Source organism: Hyperolius riggenbachi, chromosome 9 (assembly GCF_040937935.1).
Source record: "Hyperolius riggenbachi isolate aHypRig1 chromosome 9, aHypRig1.pri, whole genome shotgun sequence".
NCBI classification, from domain to species: Eukaryota; Metazoa; Chordata; class Amphibia; order Anura; family Hyperoliidae; genus Hyperolius; species Hyperolius riggenbachi.
Genome location: NC_090654.1, coordinates 52,796,959 through 52,818,351, shown reverse-complemented (window position 1 = coordinate 52,818,351; position 21,393 = coordinate 52,796,959). Strand labels below are relative to the sequence as shown.

Below are 21,393 nucleotides of genomic sequence, written 5' to 3'. Positions count from 1 at the left end.
CAGACAGGAACACAGAGCTGCAGCTGATGTTGTTATTTACGCACATTTGGAGCTATATTTCTGCTTTCTATCATTCTGAACAGATTCCGGTCACAGTATTTGAGCCAGTGAAGATGGTTTCTGTTTGCTGGATGTGCTGGGCACAGTCCTCCATAGAAATGCCCACAGTGAGAATTGTTCTCTGTAAATGTCATTTTTTTTATATAAAACTTGACAAGATGAAAAAAAGCCCTTGAAATATTTGCTAGTAATTATTGGAAATATATGTGGCATTTAAGAATTTTAGTCAACTTTGATAGTTGTCCTTCAAGGTGTCACAGCTGTCCGGTCCCGGAAGGGTTAACCTAGCCGGATCAGTGAATAATGGCGCACAGCGCCTATGCATAAAAATGGCCCAGCATTAAAAAGATACGCTTATCGCTATTTATCGTTAGTACTGCATAATAATGGCGCACAGGGAAAAAATTAGAAAAAAAAACGCACACAGTAAGGTTATTTATCAATAGTGCCGTTCATATGCCAAACAGCAGATGTTATTGCGCACAGTAACGTTATTTATCAATAGCTAGCCTACATAAGCCAAACTGCAGACGTTATTTAACTGCAAAACGGTGAATGGATTTAATGTAACATTGTCAAGGTTAGGGTTAGGCATTACCAGGGGAGATTTAGGGTTAGGCACCACCAGGGAGGTCTTAGGGTTAGGGACCATCCGGGGGGTGGTTAGGGTTAGGCACCACCAGGGGGTGGTTAGGGTTAGGCACCACCAGGGGGGTGGTTAGGGTTAGGCACCACCAGAGGGGTGGTTAGGGTTAGGCACCACCAGGGGGGTGGTTAGGGTTAGGCACCACCAGGGGGGTGGTTAGGGTTAGGCACCACCAGGGGGGTTTTAGGATTAGGCACCACCAGGGGGGTGGTTAGGGTTAGGCACCACCAGGGGGGTGGTTAGGGTTAGGCACCACCAGGGGGGTTTTAGGATTAGGCACCACCAGGGGGGTTTTAGGATTAGGCACCACCAGCCTAAGTGTTAGAGGGTTCTGTGTGTTAACTATAATTTTCAATAAAATAGAGATAAGTAACGATAAGGCTTTAATGTTAAATAGCGATAAGCGACAAGCGGATTAGCGGCAACACCGTGCGCCATTATTTGCAGGCGCCATTTTCAGATGGATCCTAACCTAGCGCTTTTGGAATCCAAAACGATGCTGAAAGTGAGCCCCAGGTCATAGCGTTATATAAATACAAGGTAAATAATTATCAATTACACTTATAGGACACTTTGGAATTGACATGGCTTACCAAGTGAAAGTACTTGTCAGTGTCCAGGTCTTTTGCTGAAAGAAAAAAAAAGGGAAAAAACTTGTCAGAATATTTTCTTTACGTGTAAAAGTAAAAAGTGAAAAGTAGTCTGAGGTTTGAATATTGCATTCAGTGAGTATCTTTGTGCTATATTACTGCTTCTGTAATGTCATTTGTGCCAAACCAAGGGGAGACACTGGCCACAGGCCCACATATCCACTGGCCCATAATCAGGGTTTGTCAAAAAATAAGGATACTGGCAGCCACTGGGGTTACAGGAGAGGTTCAGCCAAGTATCGGAAATGAGTGCCAGGATAAAATTAGAGGCGCTGGCGGGGAAGGCTCTGCCCTCTGACTTTACGTTTAATTCTGTAAAAGTCATGTTTGACCGCCCCATTTAAAGGGAACCTGAAATGAGGGGAATACAGAGACAGCCATCTTCATTCTCTAATAAACAAAACTTGACTTCCGTGTTGATGTTCGGCCTATAATACTAAGTTGCAGGCCCACAGGTGTGTTGCAGGCATGTGACTCAAACAAAGTCAAAAGCTGAGCCTGACAGCCGGGTAACTGGCATTATCTATAAGGGAATGAAGATGGCAGCCTCTATACTCATCTCACTTTAAGTTCCCTTTAACTAGTTATTGTCCCTCAAGCCCGTATATCTACACCCCGCAAGACTTCATCTAAAGTCCCGAGGTGTAGATATATGTACCTCACCCGTGATTGCCTGCGTGTGCTCCCACGCGCGTTTCTGTCACCACCTGTTAGAAAACTGATCCCATTCACCGATCGAAGTGCCTGTGATCAATGATCACCAGCATCAATTAGATGCCAGAGGTCATTGATAAAATGAAAGTGAAAGCATACATACATTACTTCCTGTGTACTGTTCACTCCCTGTGTACTGTGGTAAGTAAAAACTTACTGACTGCAATAGCTCTGAAGACATGTTACTAAAGTGAAACTAAACTCAGAATAAATTTCATGTAAATCAGGAAGAGGAAAGATTTTACAATGGGCAAACACTGACTAAATACTGTATATACTCGGGTAGAAGTCTAGAAATGTAGGTCTGACTCGCTTCATAAAAGTATAGGGGTCGACTTATAAACAAGACACAGGCAACTCTGAGCAGTCATGTGCGTACTGTTAGGCCACATACAGACATCAGACCATAGTCTTTGGAAAATGAAAGATCACAGACCAATCTTACCACCCTTCCTGTAGTATAAGAGCCATACTCTACACAGTCTTTTCTATGGAGCTGAACTCCACATCAGGAAAAAATCTTGGCAAGATGCTGCACACACAGATGCTGTACAGACACAAAAGATCAGTATCTGCAAAATATCTGTTCCTGCCACAAATCCATTCCTGCAAATTGCAATGATAGTCTATGAGATCTGTAGATCATCATACACACATGATTTAACTGACATTCATCTGCAGATCTGAAAATCCATCCTGGTGGATCTCATCTGCAGATGAATGTCAGTTAAATCATGTGTGTATGATGATCTGCAGATCTCATAGACTATCATTGCAATTTGCAGGAATGCATTTTGGCAGGAACAGATCTTTTGCAGATACTGATCTTTTGTGTCTGTACAGCATCTGTGTGTGCAGCATCTTGCAAAGATTTTTTCCTGATGTGGAGTTCAGCTCCATAGAAAAGACTGTGTAGAGTATGGCTCTTATACTACAGGAAGGGTGGTAAGATTGGTCTGTGATCTTTCATTTTCCAAAGACTATGGTCTGATGTCTGTATGTGGCCTAAGTGACATTCCCATTTGCACTAATTTATCCAGTGGTAAATGCCAAGAAAACACAGGTGTGAAAGTCCTGGCCACAACAATTAACAAGGAAAGGGGCGGGGAATACTGGGCTGCAGAAAGGGGGGTGAATAATTGCAGCACTTGGGGGCCTGGAGGAGTTATTGGCTGCACGAGTCACAAGCAACACGGAGCGCAATGAGTAATGTGTGTCCCATTAGTGACATTCCCAATTGCAGCAAATTACCCAGTGGTAAGTGACCCTTGCTTGATAAAGGAAATGCCAAGAAAACAGATCAGAACAATTAACAAGGAAAGGGGCAGTGGGGGAAATACTGGGCTGCAGGAAGGGAGGTGAATAACTGCTGCACTTGGGGGACTGGAGGAGTTATTGGCTACAGTTAAAAGACAGGAGGGGTTAATGGCTGCAATACGGTATGCAGTGCCGTCATTAACCCCTCCTGGTCCCCAAGTGTAGCTGTTTACTTTGCTGGGTAGACTTGTACTCGAGTCAAAGAATTCCAGCTTAAATATTGGAGTCAGTTTATATACAAGGTGGACTTGTATCCAAGTATATACAGTAATATATATACGAATATTGTAAACAATAAGCAATTTTATTGATTGTTATTTTAACTACAGTCCCTCTTTAAGGTTATGGATGCCCCAAAAATGGGAACTGAGGCAGAATATCCCCAGACAGACAGCAGTGACAATCCAATGTAACCCCTTTTCACTGTACTCAAAGAATCCCCTGGTGCTGGGCTGTAATTGACATAAGCAGCATCTCACCTCGCCCCAGGGTGTTATCTCTCTGGTCCTTCAGACTCATCGCCAGGGAAGATCCGTCACACACCTGCCAGACACAGGAGAACATGGTCACATCTGCACTATCCTCATTACAATCCACACACTACAGGAGAACATGGTCACACCTGCACTATCCTCTTTACAATCCACACGCTACAGGAGAACATGGTCACACCTGCACTATCCTCTTTACAATCCACTAGCTACAGGAGAACATGGTCACACCTGCACTATCCTCTTTACAACACTACAGGAGAACACGGTTACACCTGCACTTTCCTCATTACAATCCACACACTACAGGAGAACACGGTCACACCTGCACTATCCTCATTACAATCCACACACTACAGGAGAACACGGTCACACCTGCACTGTCCTCATTACAATCCACACACTACAGGAGAACATGGTCACACCTGCACTATCCTCTTTACAATCCACACGCTACAGGAGAACATGGTCACACCTGCACTATCCTCTTTACAACACTACAGGAGAACACGGTTACACCTGCACTTTCCTCATTACAATCCACACACTACAGGAGAACACGGTCACACTTGCACTATCCTCATTACAATCCACACACTACAGGAGAACACGGTCACACCTGCACTGTCCTCATTACAATCCACACACTACAGGAGAACACGGTCACACCTGCACTGTCCTCATTACAATCCACACACTACAGGAGAACATGGTCACACCTGCACTGTCCTCTTTACAATCCACACGCTACAGGAGAACACTGTCACACCTGCACTGTCCTCATTACAATCCACACGCTACAGGAGAACACTGTCACACCTGCACTGTCCTCTTTACAATCCACACACTACAGGAGAACACGGTCACACCTGCACTGTCCTCATTACAATCCACACACTACAGGAGAACACGGTCACACCTGCACTGTCCTCTTTACAATCCACACGCTACAGGAGAACACGGTCACACCTGCACTTTCCTGATTACAATCCACACACTACAGGAGAACATGGTCACACCTGCACTATCCTCATACTACAGGAGAACACGGTCACACCTGCACTATCCTTATTACAATCCACACACTACAGGAGAACATGGTCACACCTGCACTATCCTCATTACAATCCACACACTACAGGAGAACATGGTCACACCTGCACTATCCTCATTACAATCCACACGCTACAGGAGAACACGGTCACACCTGCACTGTCCTCTTTACAATCCACACGCTACAGGAGAACACGGTCACACCTGCACTTTCCTCATTACAATCCACACACTACAGGAGAACACGGTCACACCTGCACTATCCTTATTACAATCCACACACTACAGGAGAACATGGTCACACCTGCACTATCCTCATTACAATCCACACACTACAGGAGAACATGGTCACACCTGCACTATCCTCATTACAATCCACACACTACAGGAGAACATGGTCACACCTGCACTATCCTCATTACAATCCACACACTACAGGAGAACACGGTCACATCTGCACTATCCTTATTACAATCCACACACTACAGGAGAACATGGTCACACCTGCACTATACTCTTTACAATCCACACGCTACAGGAGAACATGGTCACACCTGCACTATCCTCAGTACAATCCACACACTACAGGAGAACATGGTCACACCTGCACTACCCTCTTTACAATCCACACGCTACAGGAGAACACGGTCACACCTGCACTATCCTCATTACAATCCACACACTACAGGAGAACACGGTCACACCTGCACTATCCTTATTACAATCCACACACTACAGGAGAACATGGTCACACCTGCACTATCCTCATTACATTCCACACACTACAGGAGAACATGGTCACACCTGCACTATCCTCTTTACAATCCACACGCTACAGGAGAACATGGTCACACCTGCACTATCATCTTTACAATCCACACGCTACAGGAGAACATGGTCATGTTGTTATGCCTGTTACTGTACCAGCTAACATCTAAAGGCAATTTTTATAAAAATTCAGGAGCAGAAGGGTCAATTAAAAAGAGCAGGGAGTGGCAGCCATTGGTCTGCTCCCAGGTACATTTTGGATTGCCAAGTGTTAAAGCGGACCTGAACTCAGAACTTCCTCTCTGCTCTAAAATATAAGCAACAGCATAATAACCTTTAAAGAAAAACATTTCTTTGGTACAGCTGATAAAAATTGTGCAATGTGTCTACTTCCTGCTTTCATAGAAGCAGACATAGGGTTAACATCCTGTGTTTACAAATTAGCTGCTCTGCCAAGGCAGCCAGCTGACACAGCAGCGTGATCAAATTACACTTGTGATTAGTTGAATATGAGGGGGGATTAGACAGGCTAAACTCTCTAAATACATACAGGATGCATTTCTCTATGTTTTCCTTCTGTCCTGTGCAAGAGTTCAGGTCCACTTTGAGAGGTCATCAAAGAACTGCCTGAAGGATTACTGGAACTACAATCCGACAATTTTGTACGCGTTTTAAATCATGTTGGCCAAACCTAGTTGTATATTGTGTTCCACTCACCACAAAGGACAGCCACATATACAAGAGCAAGTCTCATACCTTGTAGTGTGACAGTGTATTCAGCTTCTTTCTTCCATCCTCCATGAGCGATGAGTCATCGAGATCTCGCAGGATGAAGCTCTGCGAAGACGATGCGAACCATTCTGCATGAGGTAAAGAGGAAAGGTCAATTCCTAAAGGGGAACTCTGCATGCTGTGGTGTAGAGGTCTGGTCTACTGCTGTTACTCCTGGGTGACCCTGCTATTTCTGTTGCATCCTCCGTAACATAAAATAACATAAATGGAAACTCCAACAATGAACGGGAGCCCAATGTAATGGCAGCGGAAGGTGTGCAGATCTACAAACTCAGATAGAAATATCTCATCACGGGGACCCCTGAATGATAGAAAAATTGCCAGGTGCTTTAAAGGATACCCAAAGTGACATGTGACATGATGAGATAGACATGTGTATGACAGTGCCTAGCACACAAATAACTATGCTGTGTTCCTTTTTTTCTTTCTCTTCCTGAAAGAGTTAAATATCAGGTATGTAAGTGGCTGACTCAGTCCTGACTCAGACAGGAAGTGATTACGGTGTGACCCTCACTGATAAGAATTTTTTTTGCTCTTTCTTGCTCTCAGAAGCCATTTTCTGCTAAGAAAGTGTTTTATTGTTGGAATTTCTTATCAGTGAGGGTCACACTGTAGTCACTTCCTGTCTGAGTCAGGACTGAGTCAGCCACTTACATACCTGATATTTAACACTTTCAGGCAGAGAAAGATTTGTGTGCTTGGCACTGTACATACACATGTCTATCTCATCATGTCATATGTCACTTCTGGTATCCTTTAAATGATTATGAACTCCCAGAAACTTGAAATATGATGACATTAAAATTGCATCTATGGCCTAAAGCATAAAACACAACATAAAACTAACAGGAAAAAATATATAAATGGTTTTTAACCTCCTGAGCGGTATGGACGAGCTCAGCTCGTCCATCACCGCCGGAGGGTGCCGCTCAGGCCCTGCTGGGCCGATTTTGATCAAATAAAGTGCAGCACACGCAGCCGGCACTTTGCCAGCCGCGTGTGCTGCCTGATCGCCGCCGCTCTGCGGCGATCCGCAGCGAGCAGCGGCGAAAGAGGGTCCCCCCAGCCGCCCGAGCCCTGCGCAGCCGGACCAATCAGTTCCATCCAGCGCTAAGGGCTGGATCGAAGGCGGCTGATGTCAGGACGTCGGCTGACGTCCATGACGTCACTCCGCTCGTCGCCATGGCGACGAGGAAAGCCAAACAAGGAAGGCTGCTCATTGCGGCCTTCCTTGTTTATTCTGGGCGCCGGAGGCGATCGGAAGAACGCCTCCGGAGCGCCCTCTAGTGGGCTTTCATGCAGCCAACTTTCAGTTGGCTGCATGAAATAGTTTTTTTTTAATTAAAAAAAAACCCTCCCGCAGCCTCTCTGGCGATCTCAATAGAACGCCGGGGAGGTTAAAGTTACAGGAAGGGTTTAATACTCATACATCTACTTCACTCAGCATCTAACTGCCATTTTGAAATGATCAGATTGTGTTTAGCTGATACTAAACTGTGTAAGCAATGCAGAAAATGATCTTCTGTATCCAGGGGGGAATCAAGAGAAATTATAAGACAATCTGATCATTTGCCCTGCAAACGGCAATCTTATGAACTGGCTGCAGCAAAGTGAAAATATGCCTTACATTTTATGTCTTCTATACATTTTTTGTTGTGTTCAATGTTTTAGAGCAGCTCTATCAGCTTGGAGGGGGAGGGGGAGGTGTCATGACAGCTCATTGGTAAAAGGAACCCTCAACATTTTACACTTATTAGTTGATTAAAAAAGGTTAAACTTTTTTTGTTACTTTTCCTAACAGTTTTATTGATAAAATGTGACGTTCCTGGCTGCCTATAGGTATTGTTTGTGGAGCTGTCCGTTTTCAGAGAAGTTGGAGGACTTATGGGCGGAGCTTACTGATCTTTGTTTTCTGGTGGATTGACTCATTCAGATTTGCATCAGGGCTTTACAGAATACCCAGATAGCTCCTGGTGACCCAGAACCACTAGAAGAGTATAAGTGGCTAAAACAGACCGAAATTCCCTCTTACTAAAAAGCAACGCTGAGTTTGTGACTCTCGGTTATATATCGGAGCATTATACACACAGGATAGCATTGGTTTACGGTTATGAAGCTAGGTAGGAAGTCTTTTAGTCCCTTACTGCTGAGAACAGTGTGCTGACTCTCACCTAGATCCACATCCTCCACCTGAGGCCACTGGGAAAAGGGGAGGTTCTTGCAGAAGGTCTCCAGGATCTTCTCCTTGCACTGGCTGATGGTATCCGTGTCCAGCGCACGAATGCTGAGAGAGTCCATTCCGCAGCCCTGGAAGGACACGTTGAGGTTCTGCCAAGAGAAGCCGTGAGAGAGAATTAGTCTCCCTGACCCAGGATGTCTGAGCCCGATAGAGAAATCCCAGAAAACAGGAAATCCTCGCAAATCACGCATTCTGCAGAGCCCTACTTTCCCAGCAAGCTGAAGGGTTTCAGGTATTTGGCGATGTTGTCTGCAGAAACAAGTTCAAGTCGCCTCTCAAGAACAGTTCCAAAAGAGAACTTTCTGTTTAGTGTTTAGCTGTCCTACAGTTGTTAGGAGAGCACCGGGGAAAAGAAGCGATCCAGAATATCTGGACTGATATTTTAGATGACAAAAGTCTGGAAGCAGGTAAATAGAACTCTCCCTGCGCTAATCTGCATGCAGATGGGAGGAGGAAAGGCCCCCAAACCTCCTGGGTCCTCCTGCATTAGCGAGGGTCGCAGGGACAACTGTTACGCCCATGACCCATGGTGGCAATTTGTATGCTAGCTGGTATTAATTACATCACACTGACCATCTCTACTCTAGGTGAAAGGAAGCATTAGGAGGAAGTACTGCCACATACCACCTACAGGGGTCAGTGTTGTCATTTTTTTTTTCTTGGACAAAATCCAAGATCTGAGCATCTTACACAAAAGTATAAAAGACATATAATAACAGCTTCAATGGTGCAAGTTTTATGTTGTTGGCACTCTTATCTTACAGCGTTAGAGTCCAGAAATTGAATTCCAGTCAAGACCTTCATTACATGGAATTTGCTTGCTCTTCCCGTGTTTGTGTGTGTGCCCTGGTTTCTTATCACAACCCAAAAACATACTGGTAGATTATTATTATTTAGTATTTATAGCGTCAATAAACCACAAACGCAAGTTTGAAGCCTGTGGAGTGCCTTTTTCTACTTTGTTGGAGATTTTGTTTAGTACCTAACCAGGTGAGCCTTACTGAGCTCCAAGGAGGCTATTGAAATGTGTGGTGGGCTCTTCTCATGCCCACCATGTTGCCAGGCAGCGCCTTTGCAGTCTTCACCAACCCTCCCATCCAGGAAGTAGCTTTGGAGGGACGGTGCATGGAAATGGAGGGCGACGGGGCGACCGGTGGGCATGAGGCCACACATGCCTGCTCCACCGCTTTTAACTTCTTTTATAGACTAAGGTATACTTGAACTGTTCCTCAGAGGAGCTCACAGTCAAATCCCTACCATAGTCATATGTACAGTGACTAGATTTTTCTGGGCCCAACCTGGGATAGGGCTTGGGGGGGATAGAGGGGGCAAGTTAGAAAATATCAGGAGGTAGGCATGGGATATTATATTATATACCAACACAGATACATTTTGAAAAAATATGTATAGGGCAGGTAGGAGGATCTGCTGCGGATACATATTTTTTACAGAGAAGCATTAGAGCCATCCTAATGAATTCACGACACAATAAAGAAAACATCCACAAATACATTTTGTGAGACATTATCTGCATGCCCTAGAATAGAGGGCCCTTGTGCAGGAATGGTGGGCTGGAGAATGATTCTGGAAGCCTCTGGATCTCCCCACATGTAATTAAGAATCTCCCCACATGTAATTACGCAGTGTGAGCCCACCATCACAGATTTAAGTACACTGGCCAGAAACAGCTATGTGAGGGACACAAAAAAAGAAAGAGGTGTAGTCAGAGAGGCCCCTTCTATCTCCCCTGATACGTCTCTGATCTGTGGGCGGACCAATGTTTTCAGGAGCCATGCACAGAGAACATGAGCCAATTGTGCAGCCACAGGGTATGGTGACTGGGATATAGGCGGCCCGCCTGGGAAATTTGGCAACCCACCTGCGACATTCAGTGGCCAACTTGGAACATTGGCTGGGACATATTTGTGCCTGGAACAGGGAACCCTAATTCTGGGACATGTCCCAGTTAAACCAGGATGTCTGGTCACTATAACATCCATCCATCATAGTCTAGGGCCAATTTAAGGGGAAGCCAAGTAACTTATCTGTATGTTTTTGAGCTGTGGGAAGAAATCGCCTACTTGTGAAAGGGCGTGCTGGTTCTGGTGGGCACTGCACTGGATTTGAAGGCTTAGAGTGGAAGATATAATAAAGTATATACGGTAGTTATGCTTGTTTAAGAGATAATGTACTATTGTGTTAGCATAACTCCCAACTGTCCCTCTTTGGGTGCCCTGTCCCTCTTTCCTTTTCATTTGTCCCTCTTTCAGGACTTTGCCCCTCTTTCTATGTAATTATATATATTTTTCTATTAAAAAAATGTGTTTGATTGACTCTAAACTTTATTCCCATCCTTTAAATTGATATATTACTAATTTTAAAATGTTAATATGAAGGAAAATGGACCAGGATAGAAAGGACCAGTGTGGTTTGAATTATAAAACAACATTTTTCTTATGAAATCTTTATGGTATGTGTGACTAGGGGTGTGACGGGGGCATGATCAGGGTTGTGGCAGGGGCGTGGTTTAAGTGTCCCTCTTTCTCATCTCAAAAAGTTGGGAGGTATGTGTTAGGTCTGTTTGTTTTTATTTGAGAATAACTGAAAGTTATACGGAAATACAGCAAGAGATCAACAAGGAATTGTGAAGTGTAGTCTTAGGGACTTTATTGGTCAAACGCGAGGAAATGGGGTGTCTTGACACCTGAAGAAAAAAAGGCGCTGAGTGCTTTTGGCTGTTTAACCCTTTGTCACTTATATTGGCCTGAGGAAGAGGGCTCAGACCCATGAAATGCGTTGCCTGTGCTAAATAAATCTTTTGTTTTATGAGACTGTCGTTATTGAGGTAAGCCACCTCACCTTTTACATTTTTAGTGTTTTAACTCTATTTTATCTACACCTTTACCCCTTTGTGCTTACCAATAAAACAGACTTGAGCGCTGTTTTATGCATTTATAGTAGTACTAGTAATATGAATTGCTGTTTCAGAGCAGTTTGCTTGTATGTATTTTGACCAGAGGTGACCTTACAATTAGTAAATATTCCCGCAGCACTACTTCCCTTTTCACAATGCCTCAGCTCTCTGGTGACTTTATATGTTGGGAGTGAGGTTTGTTGAAGTTATTTATGTGTAATCAGGCCTTAATGAGATTATTATGCAATATGACAGGCTGCAATCAGATAGTGTGGAGTTTGATATTATCATTACTGACATCACAAGAGGCCAACAGAGGAGATGGGGGTCACATGACACCGGCACCCAGATTTAGACGGTAGATAAAGAGCTTTACGACTTTGCTTGGGGGAGGGGGGCTACACACAGTGTAACCACACCAGTTGACCTCCTTCGGTAGAAAGCTCAACAACAGACATGCATGAAACTCTTCCAAAACATAATATAAGCAAAGTCAAAGCACTGCAGCCATGAGAAAGAAAACTCCAACAATGGATCAGTCCAAATGAAAGTCCAGTTATCTGGAAGTAAGCAAAACCCAGTCCAGTCCGATCCAATAAAACGGTTAAATGATTTTCTTCATAAAATGTGCACATTGGTGCTGTGCCGTTTCTTCCAGGGCTTTCGAACCGGAGTGTTAGGTGATATTTACTAAACATAAGGAATAAGTAAAATGACGCTCACAGCAGGAATGAATCATCGGTCAGGTAGGTAGGTAACACATGACACAATCACATGGGTAAACCAGGAAGTACATCGTGGCTGTGGCCGAAAGTGGTCGAGTCCCGGCCTTCAGCAGGTCCTGATGAAGGAATGGATATAGTGACATGCATAGTGACATCATTAGTGCATGTACGTGAGGCACAACAGGTCCGGACTACCCTTCCAAGTCCCGCCACAGCCCACAACCACTGGCATTCGCTAGTTTACGGCTGTGTTTGTGCCCAGTGTTATGCACACTTGATTTCTTCCTCCTGAAACTTTTTGACTCCGTATGAGAATAAAGATAACCTCTCCAATGGACTGCTCCAGTAGTCTTCTAAAACATGCTGGCAGAAGGATTGAATTAGCATGGTGGCTAACGGCCATGATTGGTTGCAGAGTACCCAGCAAGCTGATGGTGAACCAGAACGCTTAGGAGTGTGTAAAGGGTCTACAATGGACCAAAAAGCCCTCTTACTAAAATGTTATGGAAAACAAAAGTTTGCCCTCTTAAAACAGAAAGTATTTGCAATTACTCAAGTTGGAGTGAGCTCTGAGATGTCAAAACTCACTCCAACCTGAATAATTCCAAATACTCTCTGTTTTAAGAAGGAAAACGTTTGTTTTCCATGGTTTTGATTGCCGTGTCATTGTTCTGGGACAACCAAGTGGTGGCATGTCACTGTGAATCTAGGACATCCATGAGGCTCCAAGTATCAGTGTCTCGTTATTGTGGGATGCCAGTTTCAGCTTATCATTGTTCTGTGTCCCCAATATTCAAAATACTTTGTGAGATTTTACTAGCCAAACTGAAACAGGGCCATATTCTTTAAAGGGCAACTGAAGTGAGAGGTATATGGGGGCTGCCATATTTATTTCCTTTTAAACAATACCAGATGCCTGACAGCCCTGCAGTAGTTTCTGGATCACACTAGAAACAAGCATGCAGCTAATCTTGTCAGATCTGACAATAATGTCAGAAACACCTGATCTTCTGCATGCTTGTTCAGGGTCTATGGCTAAAGGTATAAGAGGCAGAGGATCAGCAGAATAGCCAGGCAACTGGTATTAATTAAAAGGAAATAAATATGGCAGCTTCCTTATCTCTCTCACTTCAGTTGTCCTTTAAGCAGTTTAAGTCCAGGACAGTCAGTAATCTTACATGTCCAATGATGGCTAAATGGGTTACACAGATTTGTGCAATAGAGCTACTAGAAGACAATTCTGGGGGATAGGGCAGGCGGGGGATTTGGACCCTTTGGAGCAAGAGTTGGGATGGATGTGGGGCAGTTGTGTGTTATCCGATTGTATGATGCGTGTCACCCTTCCTCCATCGCAGGCCCCATGATTCCTACATGTACTCCCAGCCAAGGGGGACATTCTGCTCCTCTGTAGAGTAATATCTATATAGGAAATGAAGGCTTGCCCCTCCCCTGCTGCCTGCAGCCCTCTCCCAACGAGCCCAGAGCCATTAATCACAGGGCTCCTGGGGACAAAGGCTTCCATGTGATCCCCTCAGACAGCGCTGGGGTAGCCGGGGCTAAACGTGGCCTCAGTCTGGGATATTTCAGCACAGAAAACAATACATTACTTCCCTCATAAATCACTGCCATCCCCACACTGTGTTTTCTCTCAGCACAAGCAAGAGGGGGACATTCACTGAGCTCATTTTACCTGTCTGTCAGGCTGCTGTGTAGAGCCGGCCCTAGCCAAGCCCACTGACACCTCATCACTTAAAGGGGGACTCCAGACAAAATTCTGTTTTAGTTTTGGGAGGAGCGCCTCAGTCGGATTTCCATTGTTGTCTGGTTAGGCATAAGTCTCCTCGCTTCCTGTCAGGGACAGAGTCAATGAAAATAGAAATTGTGCTGGAGTCTCTCCGATGACAAAAAAAAAGTCAAACTTCCTTTTTTTTAAGTCTTTGTTGAAAGATGATAATATCTGTGAGGAAGCAGGAAGTGAACAAAAATCTGCCCAATAGGGACCCATGAAGAAATAAAACCCTAATAGAGTGTTAAATGTTTTAACACAGAAAAGTTCTGGAGGTAATATGTAGTGTTGTAATATGTGTGTACTTATTTTTTGGTGACTGCCCCATTCATTTTCCTTGTGGTCTCATGAATGATGTCCCGCTGTCCTGTATTGTGAAAATATTACATTTTACTTCCCTGTCGTTAACTTCTCTAGCATTGTGATTATTTCCAGATTTAGGGCCTAAAAGCCACACAATTTTTCACAAGCTTTTAGACCCTGAAAACAAGAAAAAAAAAAAAAAAGCATACCACAGAGATCTGCAGCAGCTCCTGCATATATTTTTGTGTATGCGTACAGCGCTCCTACTCTGTGACACAGATTATATACAGCTTCTGCAATATGGCAATTAAGGTTTAGTGACCGTCCCTACTTAATAGTATAGGTATTAGTTAAATGTCAATGATCCTATCACATCAATGTCCTCTATTATTCAGATCCAGTATCTAGATTAATCCTGCACAGTCCCGGATTCACATATATCAATTCAGTTGAATAAATCCTTCATTCCACATCCCATTTGCATAACTCAGGACCACTGTACAATAATTTACTCTCACCGATGTCCAGAGGCTGACATATGTAGATATCAGCAAACGCGCTCCATTACTTATTCACACAGCAGTTTTCCTTGGCAACTTCCCCCTATATATGTCTCAAACAAACAAGAGGAAAAGGCATAGCGTAATCCTGCTTAAAACCGACTTTAAAAACAACTTCCTCCACCAGTGATGTTTGCACAATCAAAGACACCCTTCGTGTGTGTGCTATCAGCATGCACCCCACACCGCTGATACATATAGCGCTCACCAGATTGATTGGCTGACCGTCTATAGACCAGCAACTGCGTTTAGGGTGTTGTACATCAGAAGATTTCCACCAAATCAGCTATCTCCTTAAGAACTCAAAAGAAAGGTTTCCATAGCATAATACCGTTTATTTTAAAAAGATAAAACACAAGGTTGCACTCACAAGTATAAAATAGATATGCGCATATCGTATATGGACGTCCTCATCCGCTCTCTCTCGTCTGCGTCTCCACTGCCGCCGCGCCTGAGGCCACGCCCTACCGGTTTCGTCAGTAATGACTCATCAGGGGCTTGCCTTGATGAGTCATTACTGACGAAACCGGTAGGGCGTGGCCTCAGGCGCGGCGGCAGTGGAGACGCAGACGAGAGAGAGCGGATGAGGACGTCCATATACGATATGCGCATATCTATTTTATACTTGTGAGTGCAACCTTGTGTTTTATCTTTTTAAAATAAACGGTATTATGCTATGGAAACCTTTCTTTTGAGTTCTTAAGGAGATAGCTGATTTGGTGGAAATCTTCTGATGTACAACACCCTAAACGCAGTTGCTGGTCTATAGACGGTCAGCCAATCAATCTGGTGAGCGCTATATGTATCAGCGGTGTGGGGTGCATGCTGATAGCACACACACGAAGGGTGTCTTTGATTGTGCAAACATCACTGGTGGAGGAAGTTGTTTTTAAAGTCGGTTTTAAGCAGGATTACGCTATGCCTTTTCCTCTTGTTTGTTTGAGACATATATAGGGGGAAGTTGCCAAGGAAAACTGCTGTGTGAATAAGTAATGGAGCGCGTTTGCTGATATCTACATATGTCAGCCTCTGGACATCGGTGAGAGTAAATTATTGTACAGTGGTCCTGAGTTATGCAAATGGGATGTGGAATGAAGGATTTATTCAACTGAATTGATATATGTGAATCCGGGACTGTGCAGGATTAATCTAGATACTGGATCTGAATAATAGAGGACATTGATGTGATAGGATCATTGACATTTAACTAATACCTATACTATTAAGTAGGGACGGTCACTAAACCTTAATTGCCATATTGCAGAAGCTGTATATAATCTGTGTCACAGAGTAGGAGCGCTGTACGCATACACAAAGATTGCCCTTTAGGGAGGTGATACCCCCCAGCGTACGTAGCGATCTGCCAGGGTGGAGGTGGTACATTTACTCAAAAAATTGGCCATATAGTTTAAGAGTGCAAAGAGGAGCGCCTATACCACATAGTAAGCTCCTGCATATAAATCACTCAGGCACAGGATTACCGCTATGAGCTGCGGATTTCCGTCCCGAGCCTGACTCAGGACTACCGCTAAGGAGGTTAAGGGGCACACTCCAGGGATGCACTATGCAGATGAGAAAGGATGCCCACTTCTTGGAGGTTAGGTTAAGAAGCCCCAGGTAAGTAAAATAGTGCTTGTTTCCCAATCTCAAGTTTACTTTAAGGCCCATTTCACACTTGCACTTGAAGCCTGTGTTGCGTTACCCTTATTTACTGCAAGGACCCGCAAAGCAATGCAAGTCAATGGAGCCTTGCACACTTAATTCGATACGGTGTGCCGGAAGCTGCCAATCCGGCGCAAGGGCTGCAGCGCATTACTGCATGCACCATGCTTGACACACAGAGCATGCTGTAATGCAAATCTATGGGCAACGCAGGTAATGTAAACAATGAAGTGCGGTGTGGCGCGCATAAGCTGACTGATGGGAATTCTGGTGACGTACTTCCTGTCCAGCAGGAAGTACATCACTGAGCGGGGGCGTGACTATGCATATGACCCTGTCAGCGCGCTCTGCAACAGGGTTATATGATTCACTTTTTTTGTGAAACATCAGGCGCATCTCACCGCAAAAAAACAGGTGTAAAAGCAGCCGTATTAGGGAAACAATTATTCTGCTTTGGAGACAAAAACCACAATAGACCAAAGTGAATACCACAATGTTTTAGCTGCCAAATATTACTTACCATAGGTTTAGCTTCGACGTTCTCCCTGAGCAGCCACTCCTCATTCAGGGTGTAGCGGGCCTTTCCGGTAATGGCGTCAATAGAGCCCTTGTTGATTTGCTGTTTAATGGCACACAACAGCAAGAAAAATGGCTCCCCCACTGTTTCCTGTGAAAGTAAATAATGCTTATAAACAACAGGCAATATCACTGAGGTGAGTGTGTTGATCACTGTGAGCAAGGCCAAGTCTATAATCAACCATCATTGAGGGATCAACCGTCAGTGAGGGGGGCACTTGGGGAAGCTTATATGTGGGTATCACGAATGTGGTGACATTCAGTAGGTCAGGGAGTGTTGCCATCCCCAAGAGGATCTGTTATAGTGTTGAGTGGGTAATTAGGCTATTATGCCATTCTCATCCACTCCTATGGAAAAGGAATCTGTAGCGGGTAAATCAAATGTATGCCTGAAACACATCCTTTGCTAGGTAACCAACCGATCACAGGATATCGCCTCTGATTTGTCAGCTGCAGTTTCCTCTTTTGAGTGTGTGGATATCTGCTTATTACACAAATTCTCTTAGCGAACCCACTCCGCAGGGCAGGACGAACCACCAAAGCATGTACATCCATTGATAAATCTATTGTAATATGGTTGCTGCCGTCCTGATGATGCGCCACATGTGTTAAGGCGTGAAACGGCTGTAGACCCTTTACTGCCTGTACCTCTCTCCAAGATGCTGGTCTGTGTAATCTTTTGCGATTTGATTTTAAATTGAAGCAATAAAATGACGTTTTAGCCGGATGTGCACCATAGCTGTTTCTCTACTCTCAATGGTTGCTGCCTATTATGTATATGAAGTTTTAGAGTCAGAGTTGACTTTTCAACTGAAATACTGTGTGCCCCCCATGTACAATCAGGTTCCGTTCCAATAGATCATTTCTAAGGGCCTGTACACACTGCTGCGCTTGCGCTGCGTTTTTAAAAACGCATGCGGTTTTAAAATCGCAAGGTCTTTTAAAAAATAATGAAAATCGTGATGACTTGTACACATTGGTGCGATGCGTTTTTAGAAGAACGTAATCGCAGTAGCTTGAAAAACGCATTAAAAACGCATGCGCTTCGTTTTTCAGAAGTCAGTATCCCAGAAGACTGCAATTTCCTGATTCCTGTTGAAATGTAAACTAGAAAAAAACCCCAAAGGATTCTTTAGCCAGCAATTACAAGAAAAACGCAAACACATCAAAAACGCAGGCAAAAGCGCATGCGTTTTTTAAAAATTTTGTTTGCGCTTTTCAGTGTGTACAGGCCCTAAGTAGTCCTATGGGAGAAAAGTGCTTTACAAATATTATTGTATTGTAGAAGTAGGGGAGTGTCTGTACCACTTTTCTGTTAAAAAAACAACAACACTATTAACATGTTAGGTTGAACATGTAACCAAAACGTATCTTTCCATTTCAATTGGCAGCCAGCCACATATTTCTAACATTTTCAAAAAGTTCTATATGTACATCTTCACGACTATGACAGCAGCACAGTTTGGAGAACTGACTGCTCAGAAATTGGCACTTCTTTCTGCAGGGAGCAGGAGCCACTGTTACTCTTTCTACAAGGCTTGCCTAATCCAGGTGTACTGTACTCTCGCTTTGCAGTGCTGGGCCCCTGGTTGAAATCCCAACCAGGGCACTATGTACTTGGAGTTTGTAAGTTCTCCCAGTGTCTGTGTGGGTTTCCTCTAGGCATTCTGGTTTCCTCACACATCCCAAATACAGATAAGCTAATTGGCTTCCCCCTAAATTGGCCCTAGATTACGATACATACACTACACAATACATACATAGACAAATGACCATATACTAATATATGTCCCTCTGAGGGACAGTTAAGTGACAAGACTCTGTACAGCGCTGCAGAAGATGTGGGCGCTATATCAATCCTATATAATAAAACCCTAACTGTCCCTGCGTCATCCTCCTGTCCCTGGGTCTGTGGTTTTTGGCTACAGCGCATGTGTAGCCATTGGGACAGGAGGAGGACGGGGTCAGGGAGCCGGGCAGGCGTGTGCAGACAGGTGGGTGTGCGGCAGATGGGTGTGTGCGCATGCGCACTGACTTGCAGAGGTATGAAGAGACCTAGACCCTGTTTTTAAACGGGCTTAGGTCAACTAGTATAAGATAATAATAGTTTGAATGGCCGATTTATACTGCATACGTACATGAGAGCAAGTTAAGCTAACAGAATAGAATGTTTGGCGAAATATTATTATTAGTTTGTTTTTCTATAGCATCAATATCTGTCCTCAGAGGATCTCACAGTCTAATCCCTACCAGATTCATAATACTGGACTGAGGCATAGAGCTGAACCGATGCGGTAGTTTCCATTTCTTTGAAAACAGCAATTTCACTTTAATGAAGTTGGTGTTTTCCATTCATCGGGTCTGAACGTGGAAAATCCCTTTAAATCCCCAGCATGTAGACAGATGTGCAGCGAGCAACAACATAAGCATGACACAAGATCAGATGACAACACAGCGTGCTGTAACCGTGTGTCACATGTTGCTAGGGGCTGCGGGGAAATGGAGTGACTCCAAGAATGACAGAACACTTGTAGGTGAGGAAGGACCGTAATCATCCTGCTCAGTATATGCTGACTTTTTTTGGGGGGGGAATCTTGATTCTTGCCTCCTCAATGCTCTCTTCCTCCCTTAAATCTCTCCATCACACACTCTGGAGTCCAGCTAACACTGGTTAATGAAATGCAGACCTCAGCCGACACGCTTATTAGAGGGGTCATCGCTACCACAACACGACCTCTGACCTTTCACCTCCGGGTGCTGACTGCCACCAGGGTAGTGATAACTGAACACTTTCACGGGTGCTAAATGCTGTGTCCTGACAGGGCAGAGATAGCAGGCAAGGGCAGGGCGTTCGTGTTACAGAGTCTAATCCTGCTGTTTTTGGAGATGTTTTTATTTTTCCATACTGGGATGATCAAAAGCACGCTAGCTTTCTTTATTCTGGCTGGAACACTTTTTTATTTTCTCGACCTAAAGCGGACTTGAACTCAAAACTTCCTCTCTGCTCTAAAAGATACGCAACAGCATAATAACCTTTAAAGAAAAACATTTATTTGTTACAGCTGATACAAATCCTGCAATAAATCTGCAGTGTGTCCACTTTCTGCTTTCATGGAAGCAGAAATCTTGTTAACAGCCTGTGCTTTCAAATAAGCTTATCTACCTTATCTGCCATGGCAGTCATGTGACACAGGGGAGAGATCAAATTACAACTTGTGATTAGAGACAAATGAGGGGGAATTGTCCTTCTGTCCTGTGCAAGAGTTCAGGTCCACTTTAAAGTAATTCTGTAAGGAGCAAAACATTATTGGCCAGTTTAGACGGACTGTTGCCGCTGGCTTGTTTACCAGAAAAGAGTTTGGCAAACGCTCGTCAGCGATTACTCACTGCATCGAGTTTTCAAACTTTTTGGACCAAGGGCTATATCACCAGTTTTGAGATAGCTAGGGGGCCGACCTAAAAGAAATGAAATACACTATTTATGATTGCCCCTAGGTACAATATGCCTATTATAGTTTTGTCAAATAAAACATTTCCGCGTGAAATAAATTATAGACTACGTGTGCAGTCAGCATGTCCCCTTCAGTGTGCAGTGGTGGCTGCTGCTGACATAGTGGCGACTGCTAGCGAACGGCTGCTGCTCCTGACATAGTGGTGGCTGCTAATGAGTGTCTGCTGCTGGCATAGTGGTGGCTGCTAATGGCATAGTGGTGGCTGCTAGTGAGTGGCTGCTGATGGCATAGTGACATATGCTAATGAGTGTCTGCTGCTGGCATAGTGGTGGCTGCTAATGGCATAGTGGTGGCTGCTAGTGAGTGGCTGCTGATGGCATAGTGACATTTGCTAATGAGTGTCTGCTGCTGGCATAGTGGTGGCTGCTAATGGCATAGTGGTGGCTGCTAGTGAGTGGCTGCTGATGGCATAGTGACATTTGCTAATGAGTGTCTGCTGCTGGCATAGTGGTGGCTGCTAATGGCATAGTGGTGGCTGCTAGTGAGTGGCTGCTGATGGCATAGTGACATTTGCTAATGAGTGGCTGCTGCTGGCATAGCGGTGGCTGCTAATGGCATAGTGGTGGCTGCTGCTGGCATAGCGGTGGCTGCTAATGGCATAGTGGTGGCTGCTGATGGCAAAGTG

General features: G+C 44.3%; 1 protein-coding gene across 2 annotated transcripts in view; it reads right to left on the bottom strand.

Moving 5' to 3' along the window:
- The window catches only part of PLXND1 (plexin D1), a 211,101-nt gene that overhangs the window by 21,052 nt on the left and 168,656 nt on the right, over positions 1-21,393 (bottom strand). For both annotated transcript variants that reach the window (XM_068252759.1, XM_068252760.1), the window contains exons 26-30: positions 17,201-17,347; positions 8,663-8,819; positions 6,456-6,559; positions 3,867-3,930; positions 1,300-1,334 (exon numbers count right to left, since the gene is read on the bottom strand). In XM_068252759.1, coding sequence (XP_068108860.1) covers positions 1,300-1,334; positions 3,867-3,930; positions 6,456-6,559; positions 8,663-8,819; positions 17,201-17,347 — 507 coding nt within the window. The remainder of the gene's footprint in view (positions 1-1,299; positions 1,335-3,866; positions 3,931-6,455; positions 6,560-8,662; positions 8,820-17,200; positions 17,348-21,393) is intronic.